At 44.6% G+C, this 17,916-nt stretch overlaps 1 protein-coding gene across 1 annotated transcript in view; it reads right to left on the bottom strand.

Moving 5' to 3' along the window:
* Window positions 1-225: 225 nt before the first annotated feature.
* LOC147615483 (Translation initiation factor 2, small GTP-binding protein) overlaps window positions 226-17,916 on the bottom strand; it is a 37,291-nt gene continuing 19,600 nt past the window's right edge. Inside the window, exons 4-6 of the mRNA XM_086779575.1 lie at window positions 2,006-3,121; window positions 1,769-1,918; window positions 226-1,639 (exon numbers count right to left, since the gene is read on the bottom strand). Of these exons, the coding sequence (XP_086635701.1) occupies window positions 1,205-1,639; window positions 1,769-1,918; window positions 2,006-3,121 (1,701 nt within the window). The 3' untranslated portion in view covers window positions 226-1,204. The remainder of the gene's footprint in view (window positions 1,640-1,768; window positions 1,919-2,005; window positions 3,122-17,916) is intronic.

Genomic DNA, 17,916 nt, shown 5'->3' with positions numbered 1-17,916 from the left:
ACTCTTGTTATGAGCTGCCACTATAGTGCCTATAAGGGACAGCAAACTGTGCAATCCCAAAGAAACTTAAAGGGGGGGGGGGGGAGGGAGAGATGTTACATTGGTGCAATATAACCAAAGATTAAGTTCTGCTTGTACCCTAGCCTAGACCAGCCATCTCAAGAAGCACCCCAACCGTCCTAGTCGTTGAAGAAAAGTTTTTTAACACTGTTCTTCACAAAAGGCAATCCAAAAAAATATACGTACCATGGCACTTTTCCATGAGATTTATTGATGCTACTATGAAATGCAGCATTGTAATTGTGGGTACTCTTACAAACCTTTTAGTAAAGGAAAATCTCAATGGTGTTTTTAAATGGGTCAAGTCCTGTCCTTTGGTGCTGGTCTACCGACACACCATGCCAGCAAACCTGCAGAACTTTGTGACTTTGTCTCTCAAGCAGACCCTGTAAAATACCTTCTTGCTTTTCACTTACCAAATCATTCCGAGCATAGGGTGTAATCCAAAATTTGAAGATTTTTTTTCTCTTCCATCAGTCTCCCTTTAGGTCATGCCTATGCCAAAGTGACGACTGGTAGGCACAACCACTGAAAGCTTTTTTATTACAAGCCACATGCGTAGCACAAACTATGCCTGGGCCTTTCGTTTCTCGTTGGCTCTATAAACCTATACCTTAGAATTGAATTTGGTGGTGGTGGTTTTGTTGTCGAACCTGACACAACTGTAGTCATCAACGTTGCCACCTTCCAAGACTGCAAAGAAGGAACAGCTGTGTTCTAGAAGTCTAGGCAATCCAATAAAACCCTTGTCACTGTTAAACAGGGTCTAATGATCTGCTTCAAAGTAGATGCCATGCTCAAGAAGAAGACTTCAAGAAAAGCTTGAGTCAATCACTTACAAGCCTACAGGATTTGGCCCCCCAAAACTGGCACATGATCCAGCACGTCGGGATCCTCCTCTCCATCCTTTGCTAGATTTCATAAGTCCATAATGTCTAACTCCAAATCCATAGCTATTGTAGGCATGTCAACCACATGGTTGGAAAAGGAGAGTACCACAAACCTCTTGCATCACAGCTCCTCTTGAACACATCTTGCCACCCAACACAGGTGCTACAACCCTTCACGTCTTTGAGATATGTTGAGCTCTGCTACTCCAAAAGCTTACCGAAGGAAGTAATCAATATAGAAGAAAAAGGGATCATCAGCATTCAATTTTGACCGATCCACTTTCTGAAGAGACGAATCGAGGCTTCCTCCTCACTGACTCAATGCACTGTATGACATCTCCAACCTGGAAGGTTCCAAAGTCCTCAAGAACCAACCCACACTCATTGCCTTTCCCAACAGCCTCTGCATCAAGCTTTTCTCGCTTCAGTGACTTGAACTTCCCTTCAAAGATGACTTCCCCACTCCGCAAGACCTTTGCCCTGCAAGCTCTCATGATACGACCTTCAAATACACGGCACCCTGCGATGGTAGCAGCTCCTTGCTTTTGGCTCCCTTTTCCCTTGATCTCAAAGATACTCAACACCTGGGCTTGCCCAGCAACTTGATCTTCTAGCATGCCGGGAGCCTTGCTTACAATAAGCTGGCCAATATCTTCCAACAGATGGTAGATCACCCGATAATGGCGGACCTATCCAGAGCCAAAAAGAAACAAAGCACATCTCGTCATGTAGGCAAACAGAGAAGATAAACATGTACTAACAACGAGGGTATTGGCAGTCATCAGCTCCGAGGATACTCATATGTGCATCAGACTTACATCCACGTTTGCACGCCGGGTGGCAGCTTCCACGACAGCAGGCATGCCTCGGGTGTTAAAACAAACGATACAAGCACCACATGTTTCTGCCAGATCTACATCCGATAGGGACACCGCACCGACCCCAGCATGCACGACGGTCACAGTGACCTGCATACTCTCCATGAATAGTGTCTAGTTTGACAACGATAACTAAATATGCATCTGATACCATTTCAAAAGTCTTAGAAGTCTTACCTGAGGACTCGTCAAGGTTCCTAGAGCCTGGCAAACTGCCTGAACAGTTCCCTGCACGTCACCTTTCACAATGATCACAAGCTCAACCTTCTTTTCCTCTTCTTTGCTCTCTTCCTCCTCTGTCTGCTCCTCTTTAGCTTCTTTCCCTACTGCTGGTTTCAGCACGGTTCTTGGCAATCTCTCGATTCTCCGCAATTTCTCCTGTTCAAGCCTATTCTTTCGGGCTTCACTGAGCTTCCTTGCCCTCTCTTCATTGGGGACCACGATGACATCATCTCCTGCTTGCGGAAGTCCTTTCAATCCTTCAATCTCCACTGGCATCGATGGTCCTGCAGATCTCACCTGGCGTCCATGCGTATCAAGAAGATTGCGTATCCTGCCCCATTCAGTACCCACCACAACATGAAAGCCAGGTACCAGAGTCCCATTGCGGACAACTGCAGTTGCCAAAGGGCCACGGCCGCGATCTAACCGGGCTTCCACGACCACCGCATGAATGTCTCCACTTGCATCTGCCTGTAAATCCATGATCTCTGCAAGCAACAACAATGACTCCTCCAGCTTATCTAAACCCATATTCTTGGTTGCTGATATCTCTACCACCTGGACATCACCCCCCATTTCCTCCAGCTCCACGCCTTCTGCACCAAGTTGTTCACGGACTCTACCCGGATTGGCGTCTGCTTTGTCACATTTGTTGATCGCCACTACTAGTGGCACATGTGCAGCTTGAGCATGAGACAATGCTTCACGTGTCTGTGGCATCACTCCATCATCAGCAGCAACCACAAGCACCACGATGTCAGTGACAGCTGCACCTCGGGCCCGCATGGCGCTAAAAGCAGCGTGGCCAGGTGTATCCAAGAATGTAAGTGATGCTCCTGATGACATGTTCACCACAAACGCACCTATATGCTGCGTTATGCCACCAGCTTCTTTTGCTGCAACAGAAGTCTGTCGCAAGGCATCCAATAGTGATGTTTTTCCATGGTCGACGTGCCCCATGACAGTTATAACTGCAGGTCTGGACACAAGCTTCCTACCACTCGATGGTAACCCCAAGGCCTCGTTTTTGGAAGTGTCGAAGTGCAGCCGTTTGACATCATAACCGAGCTCCTGATAAAGTTAAGCCAATAGAATCACATAATACATCAATCATGAGTGGCATGTAATAAGACAAGAATACATCCATCATGCGTGGCATGTAACAAGACAAAAATGGGGAACTACAAAGTATGGAGTAACAAAAAAGTAGTTGAAGCAAGACTGACTGAATGCGTATGTTACGGAATGTGTATGTTAAGAATGGGGCATGAAAAGTCAAACACAGATGCACATGTCGCTTTAAAGACCGTAAGTGTGCATGAGGAAAGGATACTTATTTACTATAGCCATGTTTCCTCTAATCACGAGCCTCTGCAATAATTTCTACTTGGTCAAGTATAGATCATGGTAAAATAGCACACATCCTTACTTCATCTCTCTTTCTCCTAGTGAGCCAATACCTGGCTTTGTGCATCTTGTGTCTCAGCTGTATTATCTACCATTACCTGCTATGGTAAAAACATTTCACAGGCACAAGTAAAAAGCATCCTAGGTAGTCTTGGGGCTGGATTGTCAACACATTGTTAAGGTCTCTCCAGTCCACTTCCCACTATGCTTTGTAGCCTAAAAGAAAAGAGGGACCACTTATAAGCGTGTGAAATTGATCAGTGGCCTCCCTAGGAATCACTAGCCTCTCAAAAGGCCGCTTCACCTTGATAAAATAGACATGTGCGTAGTGGTTAGGTACATATTGTACAGCACATAGTATCGCATACCAAAAGTATTGATCAAATTACCTTTTAGTCTAAATTGGTGCAATATTTCCACTTTAAAGAGAATGTGGGGGAGAGGGAGAGCTTCAAACCCTAGCAAGCAAACACACACACACAAGAGAGAGCAAGACACAAGAGAGAGATGGATGGATGAATTTTCTTCTATATTCTTCTTCTCTACTCAACCAACATAACATAGAGATAAGAGTACACACTATATGGGTTAGTACTCAACTACTATAACATACAAGGGTCGGTCCATAATGTGAACCCGACTAAACGAGCTGGCGCTATAACTATGCCAGTCTCTAGTAATCCAAAATGGCTGTCACACAGTACCTGCTCAAAGCAAGTGGGCTTAACCTCCTCTATTGCTTTTACCATGTAAGCATAATGATGGGCTATATATCCATCATATCTCAACCTCTCGAAAGGGTATCTAAACCTTGTAGATCTGCGTACACCTGGATCACTGCCAGCAGTCCTGGTTCTCCTTACACCAGGAGTAACCACAGACGGAATGCCAAGCTCCTCATCAAGGCTCTGCTCAGAGCCACTAGAGTCACCATCCATATATGAGTGACTTGCTGACAGATCAGGCACAAAAGGTTGATCTACCTTTTCCTTCCCTTTCCATGATACATGTGTACCTGCATCATTTCTCAACCTGCCTGACCATGGGCTAACATTGGATCCACTGCTCGAGGACTCCCCAGGTCCACTCAGCACCTGTGATTGTTGCTCTACATGTGGTGCAACATCAACACTTCTTACATTTGCATCTTCTGTTGCCTTCACTACTGGTGCATACCAGCTACTCATCTCATCTAAGATAACATCTCTGCTTACTCGCATTTTCACGAGTGGTAGGGTTATAGCATCTATAACCTTTTTGCTCCATAGCATAACCAATGAAGATGCATTTCTCTGCCTTTGGATCCAACTTTGTTCTCACTTTATCAAGAACATGTACATATGCAATATACCCAAACACTTTCAAGTGAGACACATCCAGTCTTATGACTGTAAATTTTTGTTCAGGAGTCATACCATGAACAGCTGCAGTGGGTGTCCTGTTCATAATGTACATAGCAGTTGCTACTGCTTCTACCCAAAAGTAATGTGGCATATTCTTTTCAGCCATCAAGGCACGTGCCACTACTTCTTCAATGTGCCTGTTTTTCCTTTCTGCAACACCATTCTGTTGCGGAGTGTACCGGCACGTAAACTGCCTCTTGATTCCTTGCTTTCTCAGGAAATCGTTGAACTCATCAGTGAAATATTCTCCCCCACCATCTGATCTTAGGCATTTTATTTGCATGCCTTTTTCCTTCTCGACCAAGGCTCTAAATCTCTGAAAGTGAGCAAACACCTCACTTTTCTCCTTCATGAAATAAATCCACACTTTCCTAGTGTGGTCATCAATGAATGTAACATATTACCTGCAACCTGCAATTGTTGTAGTCTTGGTCGATTCCCATACATCTGAATGTATGACATCCAATGGGCTTGCACTGACATGCTCTTCATATGGAAAAGCATGCTTGGCCTACTTCAGATACCTTATGCATACCGTCCACCTTAAACTTTGGTAAACTTGCAACAATATTTTGGACCTGCATAGACTTCAGTCGTTGTACATTCACATGACCAATACGCTTGTGCCATATGTCAATATCTGCAATGACACCTGTTCCATGTGCAAACATGGCTGCCTTTATCTCAGGCATGTTCACATCCAAAGTAAACATCCTACCATTTCTGTTACCCTTTGCAATCAAGCGACACTTGTTTTTGAAGTCTTCCACAAAACATCCTTGAGGATTAAACCTCACTTGTAGACCCTGCTCAACCATCTGTCCAACAGAAACCAGGTTCTTAGTAATATTTGGAACATGAAGTACATCAGCCAAGTACTTCATTTTGCCATCCTGCATAGACAATGACACTTTACCAACATGCGCAATGAGATGCGCAGTATCATCACCTGTTTCTACATAGCCTGGTTTTTTCATTTTTTGCATATCTCTAAACCACTCAGCATGACTGGTCATGTGGTTAGAGACGCCAGAATCCGCATACCATATATCTTCAGATCCTAACACATCTCCTGTTATGGAACTAAGCATGTGCTGCATCACAAACAGCTGCTCACTTCTGCCATCACCTCCATGTTTGCTAGATGATGCATAGTTGCCTTGCTGCAACTTCCCACTTTTAATGTCATTCTGCTTTTTGTAGCAATCCTTTGCCATGTGTCCTGGTTTGCCACAGTAATAGTACTCTTATGTTATTTGCATTTTGATTTCTTTGTCAACTACCTCGACCTCTTTGGCTCCCCCTATCTCTTAGATTGGCCTCTTCCACCTATGTATGATTTCTACTCTGAATCATTGGACTGTTGTTGTCCAGAATTCTGATTTCCTTGTCGGCCACCACCTTGGCCTCGACCACGGCCTCTACCTCTGCCTCTACCTGAATTAGAGTAGAAGGCTTGTTCCGATGTGTTCTTGCTTTGTAAAGAAGAATCCTTACCTAAAGCCTTTTCTTCTATGATCAGCATAGATATCAAGTCCCGAAAGTTGAGAATATTCTCTCTAACTGCAATGGAGGTCTTGAATGGCTTGTACTCTTTGCTAAGCCCATTCAAACAGACACTCACCAAATCATCATCCCCCACTAATACATTGATAAACCCAAGGGATTCAACAATGCCCTTGATCTTTAAGGCATATTCATTGATAGACATGCTTTTCTTTTCCACAATATGCAACTCTTGCTTTAACTGCAACTTCCTTGCCTTTGTGTTAGTCTGGAACATCTGAACCAGATTCTGCAATGCAACTGCTGGAGTGTTTGCATCATGTATGTGTCCTATCATAGTGTCTGTGACACTAATTGAAAGCCAGTACATGACTTTTCTTGCACCCTGATTCCAATCCTTGAATGCCTTTATATCTGCAGGAGTGGCATTCTCCTCAGATAACTCTGGAGGCTCCTCATTGTCTCCTTCTACATAATCCCAAAATCCTTTACCCATTAGGAAGTTGGTCATTCTGAACTTCTAGGCATGGAAGTTATTCTTATCCAGCTTCTTACTAACAATCTGATTAATTCCGTCAGACATGTTTTCTTGCAGCAATCAAATAACCTGCAAACAGACAACTTCTGTATGCAACCTATAATATAGCAGTATCTCCTGTAACTGCTACAGCAGCGATACTTCAGCACAACCTGTGTGTCACCAAATGTGACCAGAGTACATGTACATACACCTAGTATCAACAATACATATGTAAACTCTGTATGCACTTCCAAAATGCACTGTTACACTGCAATAACCAGATTTCGAGTAGAAACAGTTCCCTACCAAAACTTCCAGAAAACTGCCAAAAACATCTTACAGTGACGAAACAGGACCCGTAACGCGCCCGAAACGCGAATCTGGCCGAAAATTTCTGTCCGATAGGACTCTATACTTGCCATGTAGCTCCGCTCCTGCGAAGACAGCTCCTCAATCGGAGATGTATAGCTCCCAGAGCTACTGAGGGTGTGTTGTACCTAAACCAAGAAGGGAAAAGAGATGATGATACTCTTACCCGTGTAGCACCGCTTCCTTCCTTGCTTGTTCTTGCCTCTTGCTTGTCTCCTTAGCTCTCACACGAACCAAGCTCTGATACGATAAAGAGAATGTGGGAGAGAGGGAGAGCTTCAAACCCTAGCAAGCAAACACACACAAAAAAGAGAGCAAGACACAAGAGAGAGATGGATGGATGAATTTTCTTCTATATTCTTCTTCTCTACTCAACCAACATAACATAAAGATAAGAGTACACACTATATGGGTTAGTACTCAACTACAACATACAAGGGTCGGTCCATAATGTGAACCCGACTAAATGAGCTGGCGCTATAACTATGCCAGTCTCTAGTAATCCAAAATTTCTGTCACACAGCCAAACCTAATGATAGCCACTTTTGAAGTCTATCTTCGAAAAGAACTTAGCACCATTGAGTCACTCAAGAATATACTCAATCTTGGGCATTGGCAACCTCTTTTTGACTATTAGCTTATTGAGTGCCGTGTAGTCCACGCATAATTGTGTGGACTTGTCTTTCTTTTGCACAAACAAAATAGGTGCAGCAAAGGGCGAGGATGAGGGCCAGATAAATCCGGCTTGGATTAACTATGAAAGTTGCTGCTCCAGTTCGCCCTCCAAATGCCTTAGAAAGGCGAGAAACTTACTGGGCGGTTCTGTCCCGGGGACCAACTCAATGCAATGATCCTCAGGATGACTGGGTGGGAGCTAAGACGAGAGGTCAACCTTCAACATGATATCTTGAAACTATGCGAGGAAACCATCCATCCTTTGCTTCAAAGGAGTTGCTTGTTGAATAGAAGATTGCTAGCTATAGACATATCAAAAGCACATTTAGCTCCTTTTATGATGGCTCTTTGGAACTAGATATGGGAGATGAGATGAGTGGAATGCTAGGAATGCTCCTATCCACACGAATCAAGACAGGCTCAAGAACACCATCAACAATTGTGAAAGTGTCTTGCCTCCAATCAAGAATGGGTGCATACTCCCTAAACCATTGAATGCCGAAAATCATATCACACCCCAACAGAGGTGAGAGAATGAGTCCCGTTGAAATGTGGCCTTTTGAACCTTGAATTCAAACTACCGAGCCTTATGGGAAATGTGAGTGCGAAGACCAAGTGTGAATCCGTTTACGTCCAGATGATGGGGTACAAGTGTACAACTCATCTTTTTAGCCAATTGAGGAGAAATGTCATCCTTAGACCTGTCCATATTGAAGAGGACAATGATCTGATGTTCCTTCGCTGTGCCATAAGCATGAATGAGGGCTTTCTTTTAGTCCCCAACCTCACCCTCCTGCGTGTTGTCAAATACCACAGTTGGTACTGAGTTTAAGGTGGGTAAGAGTTGGGGCTGATGTTGGAGGTGTGAATGAAGCTCTAGCGGTGGCTACACTGAGGAGCCAGAGGTCTTGGAGGATTGTGCAATTTGCCACATGGTGCAATCTTTCTTACCATGCCCCACGGTGTGGTAGAAGAAACATCGGTTCTCCCCCTTGTACTGCGTTTTCTCGTCTGGTTGGAGATATCCACTAGTAATGGCCTCCTTGGCCTTTTCCTCAAGTGTCTTCTTAGGCTTGAATTCCCTATCTTTCTTGCCTCCTATGGTGCTTTGGGAATCTTTCTTTGTATCCTTGCTATTCTGAGCTCCCTTCACCAACTGGGATGATGGCTGCTGGGTGGTGGATGACTGTTGCTAGGGTTTGGAGCTAGCCTAGATTTGCTTGGGCTTACCTCCGTTCAGCATCATTTCTTGATTCTAAGCGAGAGTAAGGGCCCTGTCATACGACTGTGGCTCAAAATTATACACGATGAACCTAATATTCATATCCAATTCCCTAATGAACTATTTCAATTTATCTTCCTCAGATATCCCCAACTCTTGCGCTGACGTGATAACTCTGTTAGAGTATGTCAGTACTAGAGACCCATTTTGGGGAGTCTATAGAATTCAACCTCAAGGTTGGTCATGTATTGCGAAGGAAGAAATCGTTTTTTGAGGTGACACGAAGGTGTCCCATACATACTGAGGAGTCCCTACGATCAGATCTGCTTCACCGGAGAGGTGAGGTGCTGCTAGGTGGACTCTATCTTGAGGATCTGACAACTTAGCCAAAGAAAAATACGCCACAAGTTGATGAATAAACTACATAACTACAACATGATCACAACCATCATACTTACTAAAATTTGATTGAGCTCATATGAAAGTGGTGGTTGGGGCAGTGGAGGAACTTGTACTTTGTTGTGCCGTTGTAGGGAGCATGTTTGCCTACAAAGATGCTATCAGCTATTGGTGTTGGCGTTGCATAGTGTCTCGTTCAAGCCTTTGTTGGTGTTCTTGGGCTGCTTGGTCGGCCCATCGTTGGTCTTCATCAGCAATCTACTTTGCTCTAAAATTGCTTTGATGAAGTCTTCACTGAAGTGCGGAAGCGTTTCTTTGGTGGTATCTTCTTTGTTGATCTCTCCTTCCATATTTTCTTCGTAGCTTTCTAAAGAAGTCTCTCTTGACATTCTGGAGGCCTAGGTGGTTTTTCCTGACTGCAGTTTTACCATCCACAGGATGCTCTCACTTTTGGGTAGCTAAGTTGGGTCACAACATGCAACTCTGATACCAATGTGACACTACAGAAGCCTTCATGGCTTAATCACAGCCCTTAAGCACCCTATAGGAACCTTAATGCAAAACGCATGAAAGAGAGAGAGATAGAGAGAAAGATTGGTTTTCAATATATGTATTATGTACATGAAAAGGTTACATATATGCTTAGCCGATGGCCTTCCAAAATAAGACTACCTATGACCAATCTCCAAGAGGGAGAGATGAATTATGAATATGCCATATATAGGCTCTTTTGGAGCAAGTCGGCCTGAATAGATGCAATCGGCCAGAAGAAAAGCCCACGACTCATGTAAATCATCATAAATGCTACATTTCACACATGTTGCTGGCGGGTTGTTGGCGTGGCACCTCTGGATGCTGGCCAACTAGATATATTGTTGTAAATGCTTGCCTACTGGGTGGTAATGCCCTAAATGTATGCCTAATACTGCCACCAAATGTGGGATTAGAGGGTGAGGTTAGCCATGTCACACACTGCGTGCATGTGACAACTCATTTCTAATTCTAGCAAGCACTTGCTCATCACCATACTCAAATCACTCCACGTCAATCAGAAGGCACACAATTCAAAGTTTAAGGCGAGAATAAGTTTTTTCTAGTTTCAAACCTGGGCAATCTTCTTACATCCTTAGGCTCATGAGTTTTTTCCAGCCCTGGCACTTCCATACTCAAATCACTCCACGTCAATCAGAAGGCACACAATTCAAAGTTTAAGGTGAGAATAAGTTTTTTCTAGTTTCAAAGCTGGGCAATCTTCTTACATCCTTAGGCTTGTCAATTTTTTCCAGCCTTGGCACAAGGCTAAGGTTGTCTTAACAATAACACCTCTAGTTTAAATGTACTCAACTGATTACAAATTGTTGTTTGTATAAGAGAGCAGGCGCTCCAATTTCTCTTACCATGCCAAATGAGCAAATCCTGCACATCTTACGTTACTGTTCACCATGACTAAAAGTAACTAACACAACACGGTATATTCAAAGATGAGATCCATCCAAGAAAGGGGACAATACCCTTGTCTCCCACCATTCAAAACATAGTTATGGGAAATGGAAACGCGAATGGGACCAGAATTTCTGGGAAGGCCAAATCAGGGAAATGCCACATCAGCAAGGGGGAAGAGGGGTAGAGAATTAGATACGGAAGCAGTGATTATAGAGAATCAAGACACGAGTGGGAATTATAACTCAAGTTACAACATACAAGTTACAACACATATGTTAAATTTAGCGGCATGTGAAAAGTCCCTCAAATCATTCATGAACCATCCACCAAATAAACATGAAAGACACAAAATAGGTTACTTGCTACCATGAATGCCAAAAGCAATGTCAAGAAGACAAAAAACATGAACCAAATGTAAATGAAATAGACACAAAATAGATTATTGGTCACAATAAATGCGCATTTTGGCTACCCCCATCAACTCTCTACTCAACAAGGAATCTACAATAAAAATACACATGCAAACTATTTCAGCCCATGTAATACTAGATATTGTAAGTAATAAGCACGAAGTCAAAACCTGCCAGGTTGTGCATTTGCTAATCCAAGCATTCCCTCCTTGTTGCAGCAATTTGCAAGTTGGTCTTTCACCTTGTGTCATTCTTCTGATTGAACACAAATCAAATTGCACAGTGGAGAATCAGTAATATCATCTCCTAACTTCAAGATCCTCTGCCTCCTACAATCTTGCAAGATTGATCTTCAACACACTAATATTCTCAATCATCCTATCCATGACCTCCTAGATCTTCCCAATGTATGGCACATCTCCATCCACAAGCTTAAGACCTTTACAATAGGCCAGCATAGCTTCAAAAGGTGTTCTACCTCATGTCAAAGCTCGTCTCCCATCATGGTAACTGCGCAAGTGCTTTCCTAGAAGTTGAAGGCATGCCATCAATTGCTTCAAAGCTAGCATTGCTTAATGTAGACCATGAAGCATGACGAAATTTTAGGATCTAGTCTCTCAATATTTGAAAAACCCCCTTTTGGCATACTGATGATGCAAAGCAAGGGAGAAATGGTGGCGGGTAACAAAAAGTCACAACCTCTTTGCACGAATCTATGGTGCCCTTCATCCAAGGCAACTTGCCAATGTCCTTTAGCAAGCTGTTGAGACAATGAGCCATGCATGGACTCCAAATAATGTGTCATGTGTATCCTACACTTGGATGCCATGTGGACAATGTGTACGAGACCAGTGCAAAGATCTAAGGCCGGACACTAAGTCACAATCCGCGGAGACCGAGGGGCCAGAACAGAAGGACAGAACTCTCCAAGTATTCAGACAGAGCACACACAACATGAAACCACAAGAACTATGAACAAACACCGCACTGAGCCGGAACGGCCGGCCCCCCGTAGGTACTTCTTTATTGAGATAGAAACTTTTTACAAAAATAACCAAGGTGTAGGTGTGAATAACACCAGATTTTTCCACAAAATTTCAGCAAGACCAATCAGCTTCAAAGAGCTGTCAAACAGTCCCCAAAACAGCCCACAAAAAGGCCTCAAACGCAGCCCAATGATCAGCCAGATATGAGAGAGAGAAAAGGTGCTGATTGACGCCACACGTGTGGACCTTTAAGGCTGTACGACTGCTGAAAATCAAGTACTAGAGCTCTGTACGGCCAGCGTAAGGCAGCCCAGCTGCTGTGCCCGCTGTTTGTTTAGACAGCACTAGTAGAACACCTATCTGTTGTGCGGCCTGCACACAGTCGTCCTCAGCACCTGTATGGCCAGCGTAGAGAGAGAGGTTTGTACGGCTCCGTAAAGAGAGAGAGAGAGAGAGAGAGAGAGTGTGATTGCCTTGGCTGGGGATGGAAGCACATGCCCAAAAGAGAAGCCCCAATCCCCTTTTTAAATGAAGTCGACCAGCAGATGTGCCCAAAAATACCAATTTTATGCTTTTCCCAAACTTGTTGGCCAAGTTTCAAGTAGATGCCTCCTATTGTCCACTTGTCCATGCCCAAAATAATAATATAAGCAGCCCATCTTTAATGATGTGTGAACACACCGACTTATAAACCTCATAAGTCACTTTGATGAATAAAATCCCATGCTCCTTAAGCTCTGTGGCCATCTTTCATGGCCAAAGTTTGCCAGTAAATGCTTGAGTTTTCTTCTGTGGAAAAATCCCCACGCACCTTGGTTCCGCTCAGTGTGTAAGACACTGGTCAAGACAGGTGAAGGGACCAAATGGTGACATCCCTTTCGTTTTATAAAGCAGTTGTCTGCAACTGAATAAACCTGATACCACTGACATATCCTTCAAGAATAGCACCTGTACTGCTGATCCATATTTCCGGGCATTAAAGCCATAAGTCCAAATCCACGATCCGAAGTGAGATACGGGCACAGGAGCCAACCATATCAAGAAACTTTATCCATATCCCAAGTCAACAACTCTGATAATAAGCAGACACAGGCACAAGAGCCAACTGTTTCTCAAATATCCATAATTCCATAAATCGAGTCAACAACTCTAATATTAACCAGACACACGCACAAGAGCCAATTGTCCCAAATATCCATAAATCCATAAGTAGCTTCAAGTACCTGCAAAAATAAAATGAGCAGAATACATAGCCACAAAACATCTTGCCATGCCATTGGAGTGCAGAAGAGCAACACTCCTATGATCCATACGCATGCCGAAGCCAAACATGCTTCACATGTCCATATGGTTCACCAGGGCAACGACCCTTCCATGGAACCAAACATGCTTGCCAGGGTTTTCCCTTCCACGAGACTTCACTTACTAGGGTTACCACCATTCCATGAGTTCATGAAACACTCACCAAGGTTACCACCCTTCCATGAGTGAATCCATCCACAGTTGGCGTAGACACAGTCCCCTGCCAACGAGATGTTAGATCACATGACCCTTGGCATAGACATAAGTCCCCTGCCAACAAGGCGTCATGTCCACTCTACCACATGCACTTCGTGTCAGTACTCAAACAATACACTTTGGAGGAGAGGTCAGCTCGAGTTCAGTCTACCATGTGCACTCCGTGTGGAGCCATGCTCTCGAATAATGTTTTGATGTCGTATCCCAATAGTGTTGTCCGATCCATAGTATTGAGGCAAAGAGAAATATACTCCAAAATCTTTGCTCTTTTCCAAACACTCTGGAAAAGCTGCGCTCTGATACCACTGTCATAATCCACAGAGACCCGGAACAAAAGGACAAAACTCTCCATGTATTCAAACAGAGAACACACAGCAGGAAACCACAAGAACTATGAATAAACACCACACTGAGCCGGAACGTCCGTCCCCCATAGGTACTTCTTTATTGAGATAGAAGCTTTTTACAAAAATAACCAAGGTGAAGGCGTGAATAATACCGGATTTTCCCACAAAATTTCAGTAAGACCAATCAGCTTCAAAGAGTTGTCAAACAGTCCCCAAAACAGCCCACGATCAGGCCTCAAACACAGCCCGATGATTAGCCAGATCTGAGAGAGAGAGAGAGAGAGAAAAGGTGCAGATTGATGGCACACGTGTGGACCTATACAGCTGTACTACTGCTGTATGACTGCTGAAAATTGAGTACTGAAGCTTTATACGGCCAGCGTAAGGCAGCTCAGCTGCTGTATCCGTTGTTTGAACGAACAGCACTAGTAGAACACCACCTATCTGCTGTGCGGCCTGCACACAGTCGTCCTCAGCACCTGTACGGCCAGCATAGAGAGAGGGCTGTACGGCTGCGCAAAGAGAGAGAGAGAGACTGCCTCGGCTGGGGATGGAAGCGCATGCCCAAAAGAGAAGCCCCAATCCCCTTTTTAATGAAGTCAACCAGCTACATTTGAAGTGCTTTTTCCTTTCTCTGCCAAAAGTAGCGGATGTGCCCAAAAATATCAGTTTTATGCTTTTCCCAAACTTGTTGGCCAAGTTTCAAGTAAGCGCCTCGTTTTGTCCACCTATCCATGCCCAAAATAATAATATGAGCAACATGTCTTTAATGATGTGTGAACACACTGACTTATAAGTCACTTTGATGAATAAAATCCCATGCTGCTTATGCTCTATGGGGCCATCTTTCAAGATCCATTGTTGAAGTCAATGTTCTGCACGCAAGAGGTTTGAATGGAACAATTTTTGCAAAACCCTCGAATTTCAAGTCTTGTAGAGGCTCTAATTTTTCTGTAGAAGGCTGATTTCTGTATTGATGGCATCAGATTGTAACATCGAGCTGCTACTGGTGGCGAAGAGGTTAGGGCAACGCAGCAGTGCTGGACAACATGAGGGGGATGCACACAAGCAAGGACGTGAAGGTGAAGAGCAGCTGGTTTCCAGGCAGGTGGTGGGCAATCGGTGCACAGGCCGGCGTAGAGAGGAAGTGGTGGAAGAAGCTGGCGCATAGAGGAAGTTGCGGGAGAAACAGGCAGCAAAGCGGAAGTGGGACGGCAAGGAAACCACACGTGACGAGGCGAAGTGGGACGGCAAGGAAACCACACGTGACGAGGCGAAGTGGGACGGCGAGGAAGGAAACCTCGGGCGAAGAGGCGAAAATGGGCAACATGAGGTAAGGGCCCTGTGGGGCTAGCGACACCAGAAGGCTGGGCGGCTCAGCCGGCCCGGTCTGCCCAGTCAACGGAGCAGCCGAGCACCACTCAGCCCCGCTGGCATGCTATCATGAAGTCCGCCGGGCTGGCGGCGAAAAGGGGTGGTGGGGAGGAGCAAGGGCGGCGTAGGTCAAGCAAAGGCGGGAACTGGTTGAAGAGCTGGTGCTGATGCTGGCACAAACTGGTCAAAGCAGCCTGTGTACAGCAACCACTCAGCTCTAATAACAATTGCAGTTCCCAAGGGAAGGTTATGGCGGGTGGAAAACCACTTGCAGTTCCCAAGGGAAGGTTATGGCAGGCGGAAAACCACCATGGTGGAGATGACGGGCAAAGAGAGAAAGTAGAGAGATGTGACAAGCTCACGATATGAAAGAGAGATTGCCGGACTTAATGTACTAATTTGATTGATGATATAAAATGAAGTACAAGCCCTTGTTATATTGGCCTTTCTCACACCAAACCATTTGCCCCTTATTTAATGCATGCTTATCCACCCTCCTAAGCGATGGTTCACACGCAAACACACATACACACACACACACTACCAGCCTTTTCAAGGGCTGTTCACACATTGTTACACATATAAGCTCCGCCTTATCGCAACATTTCTGGGCAGGGGACACCATCGCGGCTCTATGGTCGATTATGGAGGAGGATGGTACTATCATTGGATGAGGAGAGCCGGGACACACTCCTCGAGTATCTCTCACCATCTTGCTCTGAGATTTTCAGTACCGCATGTACATGGGAGGACCACGTAGTACGTGGATCTTCTTTTCATTTCATTTTAGCAAACCATTAGTCCCACATCAGATTATCTAGGCAGAGTTTGCTCCAGCCCTAATGGTAGTGAATGCACTCTTCCAAAGAGTCACGTACCTCCATCGCATCAGTCACATGACTCCCCACACGTACCCAAGGCTTGCCTTGGAGTCCTCAAGATAGCTACCACTCGGAGGGCCACCCTCAAGTATGGTATGCCCAAGTTACCACGTGGTTCTCAGCCGCATGGACCGCTTCCCACCCCTTCAATACAGTTTGGACTCCCCTTTTCTCCGGCTCTCATGAGGACACCAACCGGATTATTTGGTTAGATATTCTCAACCTCTACACCCACTGCACATGGATCTGTTGGTCATGACCACTCCCGGCTAGTTCAGGTGTGAACACAGCTTACTCACGGGCACTTTTTCCCTATGGCTGGACACAGGTTTTTTCCCTGTGTGAACACACTTATGTGTGTTGGGTACTTTGCCCTAGGCTATATTTTTGTACTCATTGTACTTTTGTACATTAATTATCATTAGAGTACATTCCAGCAACTAGCTCTCTCACGTGTGTTGTTCAAGCTTAGTGTGTGTGTGTGTGTGTGTGGTGGTGTGTAGGCAAGCTCTCCCCAACCCCAACATTGGTATCAGAGCTATTAAGGGTTAGGGTTTCGCCCACCTGCTCTGTTAGGCTTAGGGTTAGGGTTTCTTCAGCAACAAGTGAAAGTTCCTTCAAGCTTCCACATGTAACATGATCTATGGAAATGTCTTTCAATAGGGCCCCTGCTCCCTTGTTGGTGCTCTCCAAATCGGAAACAATCTGCACATCATGTGCCCCACATATTCTACTATCTCACTCCACATCTCACATAACACTAGGCTTGTCTTTTGCCTAAACCCACACTGAGTTGACTTTATGTACAATGTCTTGCTTCCACACCTGCAAGAACAAGAGAGTGGCTTCATGCATCACTTGATCCATCTTCCATCAAAGACATCTCATTGGTACTCCAGTTTTTCTTCATAGGGACAATCGCTTCACTGGTGAAAGTATCTCATCCTCCAGCAATCTCTCCCTCAATGCATCCTAATTAGGTGGAGTGTAGGAGGCTACAACTGCTGCAATTTCAGCCAACATCTATTTCAAAAAGAGGAGCGAGCTGCACTAAATTATGAATTGGGCCTTTGCAAAAAACACTTGTGCCTTCCTCCATGGATGCCACAAGGTATTAAGTCTAGATTTCCTTGCTTTGGGCTTCATGAGAGCATTTGAAGCAGCCCTATGTGAAGAACCATAAAATACATTCCTTGTAGATGTTGGAACTAGGAAATTGGTGAGAGTTGCAGTCAAGACGACCACCTTTAGCACATACCATAGCACCTACCACAGTGCCCAAGCACACACGAGTGTGTGATGCACACATAGTAGAGGTACTCTTCCATTGTACCTTTGAGGGAGAAGACAAAAGTGAAGCCTCCCACTCATTTTTGCTTTGTCTTCAGCTGGGATCTTTGTGCATT

This window comes from Cibotium barometz, chromosome 40 (genome assembly GCF_041138505.1).
Source record: "Cibotium barometz isolate CiBa-2024 chromosome 40, ASM4113850v1, whole genome shotgun sequence".
In the NCBI taxonomy this organism is placed as follows: domain Eukaryota; kingdom Viridiplantae; phylum Streptophyta; class Polypodiopsida; order Cyatheales; family Cibotiaceae; genus Cibotium; species Cibotium barometz.
Note: the sequence above shows the minus strand (reverse complement) of the source record. Positions and strands in the feature narration are given on the sequence as shown.